The sequence below is a fragment of the Vigna radiata genome, chromosome 8 (genome assembly GCF_000741045.1).
Source record: "Vigna radiata var. radiata cultivar VC1973A chromosome 8, Vradiata_ver6, whole genome shotgun sequence".
In the NCBI taxonomy this organism is placed as follows: Eukaryota; Viridiplantae; Streptophyta; class Magnoliopsida; order Fabales; family Fabaceae; genus Vigna; species Vigna radiata.
Window position 1 is genome coordinate 33,498,347 of NC_028358.1, and position 19,682 is coordinate 33,518,028.

The 19,682-nt window shown below is 29.6% G+C and overlaps 3 protein-coding genes across 3 annotated transcripts; all 3 read left to right on the forward strand.

The window, feature by feature from the left end:
* Positions 1-717: 717 nt before the first annotated feature.
* Positions 718-2,570, forward strand: LOC106771928 (F-box protein PP2-B10). The gene is made up of 3 exons (XM_014657982.2): positions 718-1,114; positions 1,223-1,341; positions 1,961-2,570. The coding sequence occupies exons 1-3, from the start codon at positions 857-859 to the stop codon at positions 2,382-2,384; spliced, it is 801 nt and encodes a 266-aa protein (XP_014513468.1). The 5' UTR covers positions 718-856; the 3' UTR covers positions 2,385-2,570.
* Positions 2,571-11,068: 8,498 nt separating this feature from the next.
* On the forward strand, positions 11,069-13,738 carry LOC106771929 (putative F-box protein PP2-B12). Its single transcript, XM_014657983.2, has 3 exons — positions 11,069-11,361; positions 11,447-11,565; positions 13,139-13,738. The coding sequence occupies exons 1-3, from the start codon at positions 11,107-11,109 to the stop codon at positions 13,539-13,541; spliced, it is 777 nt and encodes a 258-aa protein (XP_014513469.1). The 5' UTR covers positions 11,069-11,106; the 3' UTR covers positions 13,542-13,738.
* Positions 13,739-16,189: 2,451 nt separating this feature from the next.
* On the forward strand, positions 16,190-18,039 carry LOC106770563 (putative F-box protein PP2-B12). Its single transcript, XM_014656364.2, has 3 exons — positions 16,190-16,473; positions 16,664-16,782; positions 17,220-18,039. Exons 1-3 carry the CDS (start codon positions 16,213-16,215, stop codon positions 17,806-17,808), a joined length of 969 nt encoding a protein of 322 aa, XP_014511850.1. The 5' UTR covers positions 16,190-16,212; the 3' UTR covers positions 17,809-18,039.
* The last annotated feature ends 1,643 nt before the right edge of the window (positions 18,040-19,682 follow it).

Below are 19,682 nucleotides of genomic sequence, written 5' to 3' on the forward strand. Positions count from 1 at the left end.
CCATCCAGACCATTCCGTTAACTCGTCCACCTTAACCATTGTGTCTAACTTGATATAATAAGTATATTAAAAAAACAATTCAATAGAACGAATATTTGATAAAAATAACTTTAATAATAACAATTACAAATACAACCTAATTTTCATCATATTTCATTACAGAGAATAATTTGACTACTTTATTATTTTCATATACAAAATGAAAACAATTTTCATGATATTTCATATATCTATACATTTTTCATTTCTTAATTTGTATTCCCATCTCCTATTGTTTAATAAATAAAAATGAATATAAATTGTTTTAAAAATATAATATAACAAAATTCAAACGTATAAATAAAAATTTTCCCACTACACAAACATATAACTTCTTTATTCTTTTTCTTCTTTTATTTTAATAAAATTTAATAAAAATAAAAATAACCAGGTCAGAAATTGGTTTTACAGAAATCAAATTATAACTGGTATTCTGACCATCATTCACAAAAACAAAATTTTGGCTCGTAAAAAAACTGAATTATAATCTAAAATCAAAATCGTATTATGTATGTAAATGTAATGCATAATATTCAAAGGATGTTTTAAAAAATTGTATTATGTATGTAAATTGTTTTAAAAAAAATTGGTGTTAAATTGTTTTAAAAAAAATTGGTGTGAAATTTAAATGAGAGCGAGGATAGGAACACGTCAAAGAATGTTGTGGGAAACATCGTAAGAAAATGTAAAAGGACACGCTTATATTTTGAGAGGCTGAGTCAGTAGTTGACGAAGAAGACTTAGATAGAAGGAAATGAAGGATGATATATTGAAGTTGGAGTTTCCATAGTTGATTTCTCCAACCAAAAGAAAGAGGATGAAGGAGCAAGAGTTGCCTGAAGGATGCATCGCAGAGATATTATCCTACGCTGCTACTCCTGCAGATTTACTTAACCTCTCCCTCGTTTCCAAGGCCTTTGCTTCTGCTTCTGAATACGACACTGTGTGGGGTCGTTTTATCCCTTCCGATCTCTCCTCTTTCCTTCCCTCTTCCTCCATCCCTTCCTCTACCTCTAAGAAAGCTCTCTATTATGCTCTTTCCGACAACCCCACAATCATCGATCAGGGTAAAAAGGTATACGCTAAAACGATCCTCTCATCGTCCTGCTTAATTTTGATCCAATGTCTGGGAAACGAGACAGTGTTACAGTGTTGTGTCGTGTCACTGAATTTCTTCATGCAGAGTTTTCAATTGGAGAAGAGGAATGGAAAGAAGTGTTTCATGCTTTCCGCTAGAGATCTCAACATTATATGGGGTGGCACTTCTCAATATTGGAAGTGGACAAACCTGCCACAGTCCAGGTTAGCTTCTGTTTACTTTTCCTTTTCTTTTACTGTTTCCGTATCTGATTGGAGCTATGTAGAGCATGTATCGATTACAGAAGCTTCAATTACTGTGGAATACTCTGCTTTTTGTTTAGTCTCCACATCACTAGGAGTCTTTGTACCTCAAAGTTGTAGCAGTATAGTGAGATTTCACTTTACATTGCATCAGAAAGAGAAAAGCGTGAAAACTAATTACTAGATTATGTCTCTGGATGGTAATTACTGTATTATCATCTGCTAGTTTTAGATTGTTGTCTAATAGCTGATAATGAGTAAGAGTACATCTGATGATGTGTATATGCGATTTGATATACGCATCTTTTGAAAAAAGAAAAAATAAAGTATATTTAGGTATCATGCACACTATGGAAGTATTCGTTGTTTCTTGCTAGCTATTATGTTTGAGGGTAGCCATTTTACATATTTTATTCTTGCCATCATTATTTCTTTTGGTTTATGACAATGAACTCTTCATTATAAATGAAGATCTAACCGGAACAATTTCTTATTTCCATCATGAATTTGATTCTTTCTAAGTGTTCTACATGTCTTTAATTTGGTGCGGTTCTTGTGTTGTTGCCTTCCAAGCATGCAGGTTCGAAGAAGTTGCGAGGCTTTATGCTGTGTGCTGGTTAGAGATCAGTGGGAAGATAAACATCCGTGTCTTGTCCCCAAACACTCTCTACGCAGCTTTTCTAGTGTTCAAGATGATCGATGCCAGCGGATTCCACCATCATCCTGTGGAGTTATCAGTAGGTATTCTCGGAGGCAATAGCAGTTTCAAAAATGTTTGTTTGGATCCCAGCTTAGAAGATGACGAACTGGATGACACTTTCCTGGGACTGCAACGTCCCAGTGAGAGAGAAGATGGGTGGCTGGAGATTGAGATGGGAGAGTTCTTCAATTCAGGCATGGAAGAAGATGAACTGCATATGAAAATCAAGGAAACAACCAGCAATATGTGGAAACACGGTTTCATTCTTGAAGGAATTGAAGTTAGACCTAAACATGTTCGATAATTTTAGTTAGGCCTATCAGCAGAGATGAAAGATGGAAGGTGCTTGTTTGCTAGAGTGGACTGAAACATTCACAGTTTTTGTTGTTCCTGTATTGTTCCTGAATTGTGTCTTTATTTTAAATGTGTGATTTGATTAGTTCGTTTATGTATTTTGAGAGATTTTAAAATAAATAATCATGTTTTCGTCTGTTTGAATGTGAAATTGCTTTTATGATCTGTCATTGGCAAAACTTTTGTTCATTATCATATTGAATTTTTCCTTGTAAAGATATGATGATTTAACTATTATGATGTTTGCATCGTTTATCTCTAAGAACTTGTACCACCTGATGATTTTTAAACTGTTTAAACTGCATGAGTTACTGGTTTTTATAGAATTTATGTACTATGAAATTATTTCAATCTACAACATAAGTTGATTTATTACAACACTATTTTTAATTCAATAGAGGTAATTACAGCTATCAAATATTGATATATATTTTATTTTCAAGATTGTTATCCAATTCTTAGTTGATCCACTAATTGTTTTTCTAAATTGGCTTTCATAACTATGTTATGTGTGCTTATTGTCAGTCTGAACTTATAATATTGCAGAAGAAGTGCAAGTTGTAATAAAATAGATGGAAAAAATCCTTTTAACAACACTTTTTTGATAATTTTTTTACAACATCCGTTTTAAATATTTTTTTAAACGTAAATTCAAATAGACCAATAAAAATGATGATACGTGTCCCGTGGTCAAAAAAGTTGTCAAAAAGTGTTCTCAAAATATCATCATCCAAAATAGATATCTATAACAAGGATGTTATTTTGACAACTATTTTTAACAACTTTTTAACAACATAATACGTGTCATCACTTTATTGATTTATTTGAATTTATATTTAAAAAAATATTTAAAACAGACAAATCACAAATTTGTCGGATATTCATAATAAAAAAATTGTTAAAATTCAGTTCACGTTACAAGAAATTATTAAACAGTGGTGTTTGTGCCTGTGATATAAAAAAGTCAATTATGAAGATAAAAAACATTCAATTCAATTCACATTACAGTAAATAGTTGAACATGCGTGTGATTGCTGTTGCTGTGTTAATACAATATTCAATGAAATTACACAAAATAATATGTGTGATTTATTGAAATTAAAATTTTATACATGTTCAATGATTTATTATATGATAATTATAAAGTTGAGAATGTTTTAGAAAAATGTATTAATTGATTTTTAAAACGCGTTAAGGTATAAATAATGTGAATCATATGAAATATATATAGTTTTTTAAATATTTTCAAATTTTGGATTTTTTTTTCATTGAAGAACAGATAAAAAAAATAAAAATAACATTGAAGTAGTATATTTAAACACTCGAAATTAATATACTGTGGATATATTTGTATATTTTAATATAATTTATTAATAATTTAACTTGCACAAGTAAATAAAAATTTAATTAAATAATTCTGTAATTGCATCGAGGAACATTATTACACACTTCAACTTTACATTGCATTTTCAATATAATATAAATAATTATCTTCTAACACAATACTAAGAACATTCACTTTCTTAATGAAATTGATCCTGATAAAGCGAGATTTATAAAAGATACTATTATAATTTATAGTGTGTGGATTTAAGGTTTAGTTACACGAAGTAATAAAAATATTAATTCCCATAATTTATAATGAATCTTTTAATCGTTTTTTAATAACTTTATTAATTATTTTGGTTTTGTCTTTAAACTTAAAATCACTTAAAATGATATACTTTTGTATTCAATAAAGTGTAATTTTTTTTCTCTTCTCCATAGAGTATTGTGTATAATATAGAATATTGAACATTTTTTATTCAATTAATTCAAGCATTAACCTTCTTTAATTATAACATCTTTTTTTCACGAGATATTATCACGGTTTGTTAGTTGAATTTTTACATAGTTGTTTTTAATCTTTTTCATTTTTATTAGTAACTACGTTTTAGCATATCCATTTTTAATTAAATTCATATAAAATGAATTTCATTGATATGGGAAAAGTTAAATTAAAAATTGAAAAAAAAATCCACTAAATAGGTAATTTATACAAATTATAATTTATTTACATTATTGTATTGATGCAGTTAGATATGAGTCTAATTCATTTAGAGTAATATAAAAAACATTTTAGTTCTTTTTATACTTTCCAAAAGATGTGATTGATGAAACGATAATTAATATAGTTTTGAACTCTAAAAATAAATAAAATAGAAATCATATTGAAATAAAGAATTACAATTAAGATTTTACTAACATAGCAATATTAATTCATGTATTGACTTTAACTCTTTTGTTATTTATGTCATTATTGTGTGGGATTCTTGATCATCGTTTTCTAAGCAATTTAAAATAAGCCGATTTGGATCATATTCGAATTGTTATTGCAATTGCAAGATTTATGCTTCTCAACAGGCATTCTTTAATTATTTAGACATTCATTCTTAATTATGTATTGTAAATTCTCTACATTGTTGGTGTTATTTTGAATTTTATGAGAAGTTTTATTATGTTTAGAATTGTATAAGACAGGAAAAAAACAATATGATCAAAGCTGGAAAGGATATATAATACTACCTACAAATAAATCTATATTTAATTATCAACAAATACAAATAAATTTACGTATAATTATTTATAAGTAAATTAAAATTACTTACTAATAAATATGTATGTAATTATATGAGATCATTAATATATATATATATATATATATATATATATATATATATATATATCCCTAAATAATTACATGTTAATATATTACTTATAGATAGTAGATAAATTTGTCTTATTTAGATTATTTACAGATTTTTGCTACCTTTCTCTTTTTACCTTGAATGTTTACTATATAAATCGAAGTTATTTCTTTTAATAGAGAAGAATATTAATATATAATTAGTGGAAACATATACTGTATTTTTTTTCTAATCATGACAATAAAAAATTAATTTTTTTGTCGTAATTATTAAAACATATATTAAAAGATATGAAATGTAAAATAAGATGATTATTGGATAAGTAAAAAATACATATTATGTTCATGTCATCTAGAAAAACTTATAATAGTTTGAATAAATTTTTATATTTTGTTAATTTAATGACGACTTAATCATACTTTAATTTATATTAAAAATAAAAATTTAATGAATTATTATTGATAATTTAACTATGTTAAGATAGATTATTCATGTTGTAATGAGTGGATTATGATATAATCAATCAATCATATTCATATTTGGTTTGGATGGATAATATTATGATCAAATTAGTGACTGGTCTTAAGGAAATACAATTATTCAGTATACAAACAACTAATATTAATAAAATATTTAAATTAATATTCAATAAATTTCAATAAAATGTTGTTATTTATAATAAAATATTAATCTTATTAGTAATAGAATTTTGAGTCGAAGATAAAAATATCATAAAATTGTCATTTAATCAGCATTAAAGTGTACTAATTTATTAATTTTAGTGTAACATTAAAATTGTTAATACGAATTTACATTCTTAAAATTATATAAATATTAATTTAATTATAATATTTAACCAGAACAATGTAATCAATGAGAGCGAGATTATTGATTGAAAAAAGAAGAAAAGAGTCAGATTGGATAAACAAAGAAAATTTTGCATTTTAAAAAGAAAATTATTTTGGGTAAATTTCTTCACTAATTCTTCATATGCCTAAAAAGTAGACATGTATTGTTTTTAATTTATTACATATTATGAAAGATTGAAAGAGTTAGGATAAGAAAATGGTTCCTTGCACGAGAAGGAATGGATCAAACTCCTCAAAAGAGGAAAAAGAAAACATCCAACGGTTGTGATGGGCTGCACGTGTAACACGTGAAATGGTGCCTGCTATAAACGTACGTGAGTGTGGCGGATTTTCTTTTCTTATATAAGATAGTTCTATTTTTAATTTACAGATATAAAAGTTACATGGATAGCACGGTATTCTAAAAGTTCAGAGTTCAGTTTATTCTGATTTCTTATTTAAAAAAATTTCACAAAAAATACGTTAAAATTCAATTTTTTAGGAATCGAATCTTGATTTTCTCTTTTAATAATTTTTACGAAAATATGGGATTTTTAAAAACCATTTAAGATTTTAATGGTTTTTAAAAACCATTTAAGATTTTAATTGTTTTTAAAATTGATAAGAGTGTCACGTACCTTCAAATTTACTTTTTTACCCTTTATTCATTTAATAAAGTTAAACCATAATAAATGAGATCCTAACCCGTAAGAGCCAATAACTCTAACCTTTATCTGATAGTATAAATCCTACACTCCTCACCCCCTTCCTAGTCCCACGAGCATTTCAGGAATTTTCACCGATTTATTGTTTTGGTGAGGTGTAGGGAGAACTGCTCGCATTTCACTTAAGCGTTTTATTGTGAACAAAACAATACTTTGTGTTTTTTATCTGTGTTGGTGACTGTGATTATTGCTGCTTTCGGCTTTGGGAGGAAGAACGAGAGGAAGAAGGAGAACTCCCCCAGGTTAGTTCATTGCCCTTTGAGTTACGGTTCTGAAGAGACGCACTTCAAAGTGCATTTTTTGTTTGCCGATGTAGAAAGTGCGTCAACTAAAATTCATAAACAAAAATAAAAAAGTTAACTAAAATTATATACATTAAGAAATAATATAAAAAAATATTTAAGAAACAAATAAACCAATTTACGAAAATATAGTTTATTGATAATAAAAATTATTTAATTCAATAAATTAATTAATACTTAATCTAAATTACATTAATAATAAATAATATATAAAATTTTATAAACTTAAAAAAATTAACTAAAATTAACAAACAACCTAAAATTAAAAAAACAACAATTTGAAAAAAAACTTAACTAAGAAAATAGAAACCGTAGTGTGATCTGCGTTTCCATCTCATATGCGTTTCTCCCAACCTGCATTGCGATATGCAGACAATGAAGATGTGCACCCCTAAAACTCATCCGTCGTTCGTACTGCGGCAGCGTGCCATTTGCGGTTCGATATGCGACACCCCTAAAACCCTCCTCGTCGATCTCATTTGCACAGTTCATATAGACATTAAAACAATTCATATACAGGTAAAAAAATGCAACCGCAGGTCAAATAACAAAACATGATTCTTACACCCACAACATCAACCAAATCTACGAGAGGAAAATTACTAACTTGGACGCTAGAAAAACTTGAAACAAAAGAAGAACCACAATGAATAGGCTGAGGCTTATAGGGGTTAGGGATACAGTAGGAATTAAAGTAAAATTGAGAGGTACAGGACGAGATCATGGAGATGTAGGAATGGACACTCAACTGATTACAGGTTTTGAAAACTATTTAAACGATTTTCAAAAATGGTTAAAGGATAAAAACTATTTGAAAACTATTTAAACGGTTTTATATATTAATTTTTAACATTTTTAAAATTTTGCTTTTAATTTAAAATTAATAAATAATTAATTTATTGGTTAAATATGTTTTTAGTCCCTATACTTTGGGGCGATTTCGGATTTAGTCCCTCTTTCAAACTATAGTACAATTTAGTCCTTCAACTTTAGAAAACTCTGATTTTAGTCTTTTTTACCAAATTTTTTAAACTTTATTTGCTGTTTCAAGCACGTTACATTATAGCATTTGGATTGTTTACNTGACACATTTTTGCTTCAATGTTAACTGAGAAACGCGTTTGAAACAACAAATAAAGTTTAAAAAAATTTGGTAAAAAGGACTAAAACCAGAGTTTTCTAAAGTTGAAGGACTAAATTGTACTATAGTTTGAAAGAGGGACTAAAACCAAAATCGTCCCAAAGTATAGGGACTAAAAACATATTTAACCCTTAATTTATTTTATTATATTTTTTAAAAAATTAACAGTTTAACATATTTTTTGAATTCTGTTTTTTAACTTAAAATTTAATAAATAATTAGTTTATTATAATTTTTCTTTAATTTAACAAACTTTTGAAATTACTTTTATTACTTAACAAATTTAATACATTTTATTATTGTTATAATTATTATTTTAGTATAATTACTTATTTTAATATTTTTAATATAATATTTTTTAATTTAACAAATTTCATAAACTAATTTTATTATAAAATTTAGAAAATATTTAATTTATTTTAATATAATTTAATATATGTTATTGTTTTAATAATTATTATGAAAATTATAATAGTAATAATAAAACTAAAAATAAAATTAAATATAATAATATTAATAATAATAATAATATGAAATTTGATTTAATATAGTATAACATATTAAGTAATATTAAAATAAATTAATTATTTATTAATTTTAAATTAAAAGTAAAATTTTAAAAACAATGTTAAGAGTTAATATATTTTTAACTTTTTCCGAAAATCGTTTAAATAGTTTTCGAAAATCTTTTAGGCCGTGTTCACTTCCAGGTGATTTACTGTTCACGAACGCTAGCGAGCAATTGATTAAAAAAAGGTGTGTTCACTTGGATGCATTGCGAGCGACGAATTGAAAGTAACGGCGGGATTCCTGTACTGTAGCGTCACTCGCATATTTGCGAAGATCTGGAGGGATGAAGGATGTATTCTCTAAAATGCCCATTTTCATTTGAAATAATTCCCACATGCCATTAACCATAAAATATAAGAACCCACCTCCTTGCACTACAGACTTTCACTGTGCATTCACGAGTGAGAGCTACAGCCACTGAAGAACAATGAAGATTCCTTGATTCAACCATGTTCACGTTGCACACACAGAAAAGAGTGATTGCAAGCGTATTGGGTGAGGAAGATGAAGGGTGGTCTGTTTTGAAGGGAAGGAAATGGCTGGCATGTGGCTGAAGACGAAGAAGGAAGCTCGGGTGCTGTATTCGGTTACACAAAGTTCATGTTTCCGGTTACGCAAAAGCATGTATCCGGTTACTTCTTCTTGTGTGAAACTAGGTGATGTATCCGGTTACGCAGAAGCATGTATCCGGTTACTTCTTCTTCTTGTGTGAAACTAGGTGGTGTATCCGGTTCCCAGAAGCACGTATCCAGTTACTTCTTCTTCTTGTGTGAAACTGGATGCAGTATCTGGTTAACTGCGAGTTGTATCCGGTTACTTCTTCTTTTTCTTCGCATGAGCTGCTTCACGTCTTCTTCGACCCTCGCATGAAGCATGGGCTGCATGAGCTGCTTCACATCTTCTTCGACCCTCGCATGAAGCATGGGCTGCATGAGCTGCTTCACGTCTTCTTCGACCCTCGCATGAAGCATGTGCTGCATAAGCTGCTTCACGTGATGGACGTTGCTGTTTGCAACTCCTGCTTGAAGAATCATGCGTTGCTTCCACCGTGGGCCGTGAAGAATGTTGGAGCTACTGTTGCACGTAGGTGTGCGTTAAAGATGTTGCAGCATGAAGGCCACTCCTTTTTTTTTCCTCTTAAGCTGGACGTGTTCTGCTTTCTCCTGCTAGGTTGAACGTCTGCTGTTGGACTTGCATAAAAGTGACGAAGGTGGACGATGGTGGAGGGGGAGGATGGAGATTAGGTGGGATGCAGAGTGTGTCGATGGTGACGAACCTAACGATACACCACCATGCAGCAGCCTAACTTAACCCTGTGTTTTGTTTGTGTTAAAGGTGAAGGAGTTGTGAAGGAGTTTGTGTTTTGTTTGGTTTACTAGAAAGGATTTTTTTATAATTAAAATATATAATTTTATTTATTTTAACAATTTTATTTATTAACATTTAATAACATTAAATTATTTTTAATAATTTACGTCCATGTAATTAAACGACAATAAAATAAAAAAAAACATGCTTATAATCATTAATAATATTAATGATAATAATTAATAATATTAATAATAATAACTAATAATAATAATTAATAATAATAATAATGATAATAATAATTAATAATAATGATAATAGTTAATAATAGTAATAATAATTAATAATAATCATAATAATGATTCTTTTCTCTTTATAATAATAATAATAATAATAATAATAATAATATTAATAATATTAATAATAATAATAATAATAGTTATTACTATTATTATTTTTCAATTTACTAAATTACCATTTTTTATATTTTAAAAATTAATTCTTTTCTCCTTATAAACATTTTACAATTAAATATAATATTAACAATTATCATTTTATATTACATTAATACTTAGGAGCATTTTGGTAATATTTAATTTCTACCAATTAAATAAATATTTTAAAACTGTCGCATCAATCAAATCTTACACTAGTTTTCACACTCCAAATCTACTCTCAATTATCTTTAAATCCACTCAAATAAATACAACAAAACTCACTTTCAAATCCACTCAATTATTCTCTCCAATTACTATCCCTCAATTACTCCAAGTAAACACACCCTTAACCTTTGACCAGTTTTTAAAAATCGTTAAAAACTTTAAATGATTTTTCGAAGCAGTTGAATATGTTTTCGCAAAAATCATCAAAAAAGAAAATTAGGATTCGGTTTCTAGAAAACTAATTTCTAACAAATTTTTTTGTAAAAGTTTTTTAAATTAGGAGTGAGAATTCGGTTTCCACTTAAACCAAATTCTCAACATTTACAAAACCGCGTTATCCATATTAAGTATTCTGTATCTGTAAATTAAAAGTAAAACTGTTATATAAGAAAAAAAAAATCGATTGTGGCGTGAGAAACTGAAACAGAAATGGAGTTTGAGGCTTTACCAGAAGGCTGCATCGCCCTCATTCTCTCTCGCACCACGCCTGTCGATGCGTGCCGCTTCTCTCTCGTTTCAAAGCTTTTCCATTCCGCCGCAGATTCCGACGCTGTTTGGGAACGTTTTCTTCCTTCCGATTACCGTTCCATAATTTCTGAATGCTCTCTTCCCAATTATCCCTCTAAGAAAGCCCTTTACCTCGCTCTGGCAGATCACCCTGTCATCATTGATGAGGGCAAGAAGGTAAAACCGGTGCTTGTTTCACATCTCTTCAAACCTTCTCTGTTGCTTTGGTATAGCAATTAACTGTGCAACCTGTGGAATGCAGAGTTTTCAATTGGAGAAAAAGAGTGGGAAAAAGTGTTACATGCTTTCTGGCAGGGCTCTCTTCATTGTTTGGGGCGACACTGAGCGATATTGGAACTGGACAATTGACCCCGATTCCAGGTCAATTTTTTTTGTTTATTGATACTAATTGTTGTTTGATCGCTGTTAGTGTATCTGCATTTTTATAATACCGTATCTGTGCCGATCTTCAACTTTTGAGTGGTTGGACTCAGGATAGGATATTTTCTTCATGCCTTGGACATCTGTATATGGTTTTCCTTTTGTAAACATTTAGAGTTTATGAAAATAATGCTATCTCCCTTGTTGGATAAGAATTATTCCTATCAATTGATGCTTTTATTGAGAGAATTGAAGACGGAGGGATCAGTGAATTGACATTCTTAGTGCTTGGTGGTGGCTGTTGTGCATTTAAAAAATAAGAGGGCTTTCTGCCTGATCAATTGTTAAAGTTGAAATAACATACAGTACAGCTTAATTAAGCTAAACTGGGTTTCTTCATGATTAGAATTGGGGGCATTACCTCGTCCCTTTCAGCTCCACATTCTAAAGCATGAGAAAGATTTCACTACCAACAGCAGCAATTGGAGCGGTTTAACTCATTGTTGGTAGGTGGATCTGAGTAAAACAAAAACATGAGATTTTTTTTGTGTTAGTGTTTCCGTCATCAGATAACTGTTGTTCCTATAACCTTAATGGACTCAAATCTGATATTCAATAACAGTGAAGGTGTCCTACTGTATAATAATTCTTTTCAAATATGGTTTACTATTATCATGCTTGACAATTTCTAGACCCCAAATCAGTTATGTTGTCAATATCAATTAGATGCAGGTGCAGATGCAGTCCATCAATGTGTGCTCAAATATTTGGAAGGCACTTCTAGCCAGGATCTCCTATTTTCTGCCACTTCCTGCTTACACTTGCAGGTCTAAGCAGTTCCAGAATAGTGGACACATATGGGCACCTGCAGACTCTAAGAAGTTTACTGTTTTTTGCTTGACTTTCAAACCTTTAAGTCTCATGGGTAAATAGGGATCCTAATATTAGGCAAGCTACTAAGTTAGTTTCTCTTCATTTTCCGAGGAATTGACTTGTCTCTTATAAAACAAAGAATCAATCTAATGTCAGCGGTCACCAATTCATCTGCAGGCTAATTATAGGTCCTTAGCAGCTGTGGAAAGTAAATTAACTTTGTCATTGTTTTTCCAGCATAATTTATTCATTTCTTCAACTCTATCCCTTATTTGGTTATTGTAATAACAACAGCTATCCAATTGCTTCCAAATCCTCTGATAAGATGATGAAGAATAGACATTACCTGACATATTTTTAGGGAAATGTATGGTCTCATGTTGGTTCATGTTTGTAGTCACCATCAACATGCTAGCATAGTATATGTATGGATAAAAGTTCGGAAAGTGCTTTTGGGAATTCTAGTACTCGTTCCTGAATTCCTATCCAAAATGAAGAAGGAAGATTTAGTGTTTTTTAAGGTCACAGTAATGTATGATATCTACTCCTGTATAATTATGAATCTATGAATTACTCAGCATTTTTCAGTTTCTTGTTTCAATGGCTACTGTCCTGATTATGGATGCTATATTTTCTTATGAGACTTCATCGTCACTAATTATTCCTGTCCTTCGTAATTTCTTCGTAAACTTTTGAACAGGTTCCCGGAAGTTGCTGAACTCAGAGACGTGTGTTGGCTTGAAATTCGTGGGGTGTTTAATACCCTTACCTTGTCCCCGGATACCCAGTATGCTGCTTATTTTGTTTTCAAGATGACCGATGCCCGTGGATTTAGAAACCGCCGAGTGGAGGTATCAGTTGATTTCAATGGTGACGGTACCAAAAATGTGTGTTTGGATGGATCATCAAACGGTGAAAGAGTTGCAGGGTTGCAGCGTCCCAGTTTACGAAGTGATGGATGGTTGGAGATTGAGATGGGAGAATTCTTCAATGTTGGCTTAGAAGATGAAGTGCAGATGAGTGTGATGGAGGTAAAGGCTGGTAATTGGAAGTCTGGCCTCTTTGTTGAAGGAATAGAGGTTAGGCCAAAGTATGAGAATTAACCAACCGGTGCTTACTGTATAATTTAATTCACAGAACTGCATATGCGTTGGTCTTGTTTTTTAGATAGCACTGGCACAATGCTGCATACATATTTTAAGCATAGCTTCAACTATGATGTGTTTTCATACCAGACATGTACTTCCAACTTAAACAATTCAGTTCCTCTTTGCAGGAACAAAAAAAAAAAAAAAAAAAACTAATATCAAACATGTTGCTATATTGAATACAGTTTCCTCATCTGTCATGCCATTTGTAGAGTTCGTCTAAAAACACAATTTTAGGGTCATGTCACAACTAATCAGCAATTCAAAAACTTTCTTAATACAAAATAATAAAGTGGATATCAAATCAAGCTCATACATTTCATATTTTATTTGTAATATCTACACTAAATAATTTTTAACCCATACAACCAACTCAACTGGTTATTCAACACATGTAGGGGTATCACTCTTCACATCATATGTATCCTTACAAATGGTCAAATTTTAGAGTTCAAAATTTATCATTATTTTTCCCACATGTATCCTTACAAATGGTAAAATTTTATGAACTCAAAATTTATCATTATTTTTCTTGTGCACAATCTATATTCTCGTTGTTTAGTTACATCAATCCATAAAATGAAAACAGTTTTCGTTAATTATAATTAAACCCATAAATGATTATTAATATTGACATAACTAAAAGATATAGTCTTATCTTGAGATGTGAAACATGAAAATCACATTGTTTATGTTAATTTTCAACTGATATACTTTATCTTAAATCAACAATAGAAATATATAAAGTATAGTTATTGAATATCAAACTTTATATATGATAAAAAAAATTATTCAAATACAAGAATATGTATATAATACTAACATATGTCCATTTTTATCTAACTTTATCTTAAATCATTCAATAATAATAATAATATACAAAATACAAAGTGTAATGATTCAACATCAAACTTTATATCTGATAAAAAAAAAATTATCCAAATATATAATACCAATATAAGACGTAATGATTGAACATCACTATTCATAGTTTCAGAAGAATTCTCATTGTCAGCCTTGTTAAGAAATATGAAAACCTTAAGCTAGATTATTGTATTTTTTTCTCATTGTCACGTTGTTTGAGGGATTATTCTTATAAGAACCTTTTCTCTTTATTATCTGTATTCATTATATTCATTAGTAAATATTTTTTTAATATCATTAAGATGGGTAATTCAAATGTTTTAATGATAATATTTATTAAATATATATTATTGTCATATAAATAAAGTGTTGATAAGATGGAAACCAATTGAGTAAATATTAACTAGATAAGGTGCAGATAGATTGAGTGATAGAATCAAATTTAAGTTATAAAAAACTTTTTACCTCTAAGTAAATTTGATTTACAAGTTGTATTGTGAACAGAGGACAATATCACTGGTAATTTGATCATCAACTCGCATTGTGATTAGACAAACTTAAGATAGTAAAAAAAAAAAATCAATCATCAACTTACGTTTTAATTATATTATTAAGATCGTCGATAGTTTGATCGTCAACTTACATTATGATTAGACAATTAAGATAATTGGTAATTCGGTCATCAACCTGCATTATGATCGAATGATTAAGTTCGATGATTAAGATTTTTAGTAATTTGATCATCAACTTGCATTGGGACCATACGATTAAGATTGTTGAAGATTTGTTTATCAAGTTATGTTGTGATTGAACAATTAAGATCGTTAGTAATTTAATCATCAACTATGTTGTGATCAAACGATTAAGATTGCATCGCAGATTTGATATTAAGTTATTTTGTGATCGGACAATTAACATCACCAATAATTCATTCATGAACTTGTACTATGATCAAATGATTAAGATGACTTTTTTGTTAATTTCATACACCTATTTTTGCAACCTATTTTGCAACCTAATATAAATTAATTTAAATACTTTAATAATAATATCTTAATTTATTCATTAAATATATATTACTGTCACAGAATGTAAATTAGGTGAAGACCAATCGAGTAGAGTCTGATAAGATATTGTATCTAAGTTATAACACTACAAAAATAATAAAAAATAAATATAATTATACGGATAAAAATTAAAATAATATGAAAATTCTATATCTATTAAATATAAATATAAAATAAAAGTAAATTATAACTTTAAAAATAAAAATAATGAAATAATATAACTGATTCGAACAATTATTATGGCTATATTTCTGCAACGGACCTTTCTATATAATTAAAAAATATTTATATATCTAAATTTTTTATATTCATTTCACATTATTTTTATTTATTTTTATTTTTTTCTTTCTTTAAAAACTATAAAATTTTATATTTTTTAAACTATTTTATTTTTTTATTCTGTATCAAATGGGAGTGTAAAAGTTATTACTCTGTATAATTCCGTCTCATTTAACAATAAGTAATTGTTTTTTAACAGACTATGTATATATAATAAAATATTAAAAAGGATAAGGAAAACGAAAGGGATGTGAAATCCAATAAAGTTAAAAGATCCTTTTTTTTTTTTCGTTTCACTATCTTCCTTTTCTTCAACAATCGTGTGGCTGACGTCATTCCCTTAACCGCTAAGCTTCCCTCTTCTGACAGCCCTTGTATATATATGGACACAACACATCCATCCTCATCTTGTTACAATGGCCGAAGAATTCAACAACCTTCCCGAAGGTTGCATTGCCACTATTCTCTCCTTAACATCTCCGAGGGATGCTTGCAGGCTTTCTCTCGTTTCATCCACTTTCCAATCCGCCGCTGAATCCGACGCTGTCTGGCACAAGTTTCTGCCTTCCGATTTCCACACCCTCCTTTCCCAATTTCCCTCCTCATCTTTCCCTTCCAAGAAACACCTCTATCTCCACCTCTGCCAGAATCCCCTCCTCATTGATAATGGCAAAAAGGTACTTTTTTTTTTTTTTTTATCTTTCATTTCATATTCTGAATTCCACGCATCAAACGTTTCATCGCTTTCTTACTTTTTTTCTTTCTCTTGCTTCTTTTACTTTCTCATCTCACAGTCTCAATCTGTTCTGATTTTGTGTGTGTGTGTGTGCGCGATGTTGTATTAATGTGGGAAATCGAATTATGCAGAGCTTTCAACTAGATAAAATGTACGGAAAAAAATGCTACATGTTATCAGCCAGAACTCTCTTCATTGTATGGGGAGATACTCCCAGGTATTGGGCTTGGACTTCTCTACCAGATGCCAGGTAACCAATTCAACCATTACGGTTTTAACTTTTGCAATTTCCCATGTAGTTCTTAATGTTCTCATTAAGCATCTATCACTGTCTATAAAGGTAATCAATGAGATGAAGTTTCAATTCTCCCACGAGAACAACATCAAAATCACACCATCCTTAAATTATTTGATTAAAGTATATGACTCATGCGCTCTGAATTGTTTTACCTATTTGTATCCTGTATGATTGTAGATATGATTTTGGAATAGACATATATGTGAATAAACTTTCCTACAAACACCTTCAAGACAAGAACATGATAAAGAAACAATGAATGAACTTCTTTGTTATATCATGTACCAACATCTTGTAGACTCTTTTCATTATTGCTTCTCTTTTTAACTTAGAATAGGGTCTCACAGTTGTGCATTATGGATTGTAGTTTAATAAGATTGGAATTGCAGGTTTTCTGAGGTGGCTGAGCTTGTGAGCGTGTGTTGGTTGGAAATTCGGGGCTGGATAAACACTGGCATGCTGTCCCCCAAGACACTATATGGGGCATACCTTGTGTTCAGGCCAAGCCCTGCAGGAATCTACGGGTTCGATTACCAGTCAGTTGAAGTGTCTATTAGAGTTGCTGGAGGTGAAGTTTCCAAGCGAATCGTTTACTTGGATGCTGAAAGAGGACGCAGGCTAAGGTACCAGATTGTTCCTCGTCGCATATTCAATCGTGCACGTTTTCTTACCGGATTTGAGGCACCCCCAGCAGAACATAACAGCAATAACAATAGTAACAACAACAGAAACAACAACAGTTTTGATTTTCAGTATCCAAACATCAACAATAACAACAGGAACAACAACAGTTTTGATCTTCAGTATCCAAAGGAAAGAGGAGATGGGTGGATGGAGGTGGAATTGGGAGATTTCTTTAACGATGGGGAAGATGACAAGGAAGTGGAAATGGGTGTCTGTGAGATCAAGAGTGGTGATTGGAAGGGTGGCCTTATTGTTCAAGGAATCGAAATAAGGCCTAAAACAGTACTCCATTAGTTAAGTCTCTGTTCATGTTTTGCTTCTCGTACAAATGTTCTCTTCGATTGTGTTCAATTTTGAAGCTTCCATAGGTAAACCAAATTGTTGCCATGCTAATGAATTGTTTGAACTCGATTTGGGGATTTCTTTGTTCCTTATGTCCTGCTACACTGATTTATGTTTATCTTGTAAAACATTTTATACTTCAGTTGTCAATATTAATATCAAATAGGTAAGATTTTGTCAGAATTTTATAAATTCATATGAATAAGAGATGATGATAAGCATCAAATTGCAGATGAGATAACGGTGCCAAATAAAAATTTGACAAGAAGATTTATTTCTCCAAAAAATATATCTTTAGTTCTATTCTCCTTGATCTAGAAAGGTCTCCAAAAAATATCATTTAGTTCTATTCTCCTTTTTGGGCCCTTTCTTATTAAAGAGGTCTGAAGAAAGTGTTGACGTGTAGTCTGATTGTTAAACAAGAAAGTGTACTATTTTACTTTCTATTGAAATTTTGCTCCAATTAGTGTATTGATTTGTTTTCAATTTTGTTAGTTTATTTTAAAATTTAATTAAAATATTTTGGTAAGTAATTTTTTTTGCATATTTATCCAAATTATTAGTTATTATGGTAAGTTTTTAAAGTATACGTTTTCTAAGGTGGAAAATATATTAAACTTAAATTCGTTGTTTATTTGCTAAGATACATGACAGAGCTTTATGTTATTTTTAATTTGTTTTATGCAAGTTGAAAACATTATTAATCTTTTTTTTTTTTTTTTTTATAAAAATCGTTTTAAAGAGTTCAATATACATTTAGTTTAATTTTGACATCTAACTGTTTTCTTAAATGCTTGGATGATTCTGCTACGCTTCCGTGTCACAGTGAATCTTCGTAAATGGCCACTTTTTTGGTGGATGAAGTTTTGCTTTTTCTTTCCAAATTACTGTAGTTTTTTAAGTACTTAATACGTATGAATAATTCGTGTCAAAACGATAGCTTAGTATTTTTAAGCTAAAATTTAGTTTAATATAGAAGCTGTATCAAAATAACACAATCTTTAATTTAATTTTAGGTGTGAAGAGTTTTAAAAATATTCTTAAAATTATGTATTTTAATAAATTTTAAAAAAATTAGCTACTTTAGTAAAAGAAGCCTAATTTAATTGAATATTATAAATATATATTGCCATTTAAAAATAATAAAATGTAGTTTAGAAAAAAATGATATAAAAACTATATGGAATTGGTGATAAATAATTACCATCAGTTTTAATAAGAAAAGAGAATTCTATGTAAAATATTCAAACTTATATATGAAAATAAAAATCAGAAAACAACCCATAATATCAGGTTTTGCTCCTTATTTATATTTCTACTGATAAAATTAAATTAGCGCCTCGCAGAAATAAAATTTTATTTGGATTGGCCTAATTAACCAAGCTTTTGGAATTAAACTAGTATAGTTATATATTTTTCATTCCTTAGAAATAATTGGTTTTCTTAAAAAATAATTTTTTAGAATGAGCTAATTCAAACACACTAGCTAATGTTACAATTAGTTACAACATTAAGCTTAATTTTGATACATTTAAAAAAGAAATCCATCAGCGCATGAGAATCACGGGATCGATATCTTAATTCTTAAGAAATAACATGAATCATAAGATTCTATGTCAAAGGTGCAGAAATGTTCTCTGAGATCTTTCTGTCGTGTCTGCTGCGTATGTAATTAATTGCAGCTTAAGGACGAAGATACATTGTTTTTTAACTACACGATATGTTACTATATTAGTTTGTATATTTGGATGATCACAAATTATTACATAAATTATTATAAAAAAGTTAGGCTTAATAGTTATTTTGGTCCCTATTTTTGTTTGGTT

Bases quoted from the DNA above. Each gene is read 5' to 3' on its own strand.
- LOC106770563 (XM_014656364.2), top strand. From the start codon at position 16,213: ATGGCCGAAGAATTCAACAACCTTCCCGAAGGTTGCATTGCCACTATT. The intron at 16,474-16,663 runs GTACTTTTTTTT...CGAATTATGCAG, and splicing joins TCATTGATAATGGCAAAAAG to AGCTTTCAACTAGATAAAAT. The intron at 16,783-17,219 runs GTAACCAATTCA...TTGGAATTGCAG, and splicing joins ACTTCTCTACCAGATGCCAG to GTTTTCTGAGGTGGCTGAGC.
- LOC106771928 (XM_014657982.2), top strand. From the start codon at position 857: ATGAAGGAGCAAGAGTTGCCTGAAGGATGCATCGCAGAGATATTATCC. The intron at 1,115-1,222 runs GTATACGCTAAA...TTCTTCATGCAG, and splicing joins TCATCGATCAGGGTAAAAAG to AGTTTTCAATTGGAGAAGAG. The intron at 1,342-1,960 runs GTTAGCTTCTGT...CCAAGCATGCAG, and splicing joins ACAAACCTGCCACAGTCCAG to GTTCGAAGAAGTTGCGAGGC.
- LOC106771929 (XM_014657983.2), top strand. From the start codon at position 11,107: ATGGAGTTTGAGGCTTTACCAGAAGGCTGCATCGCCCTCATTCTCTCT. The intron at 11,362-11,446 runs GTAAAACCGGTG...TGTGGAATGCAG, and splicing joins TCATTGATGAGGGCAAGAAG to AGTTTTCAATTGGAGAAAAA. The intron at 11,566-13,138 runs GTCAATTTTTTT...ACTTTTGAACAG, and splicing joins ACAATTGACCCCGATTCCAG to GTTCCCGGAAGTTGCTGAAC.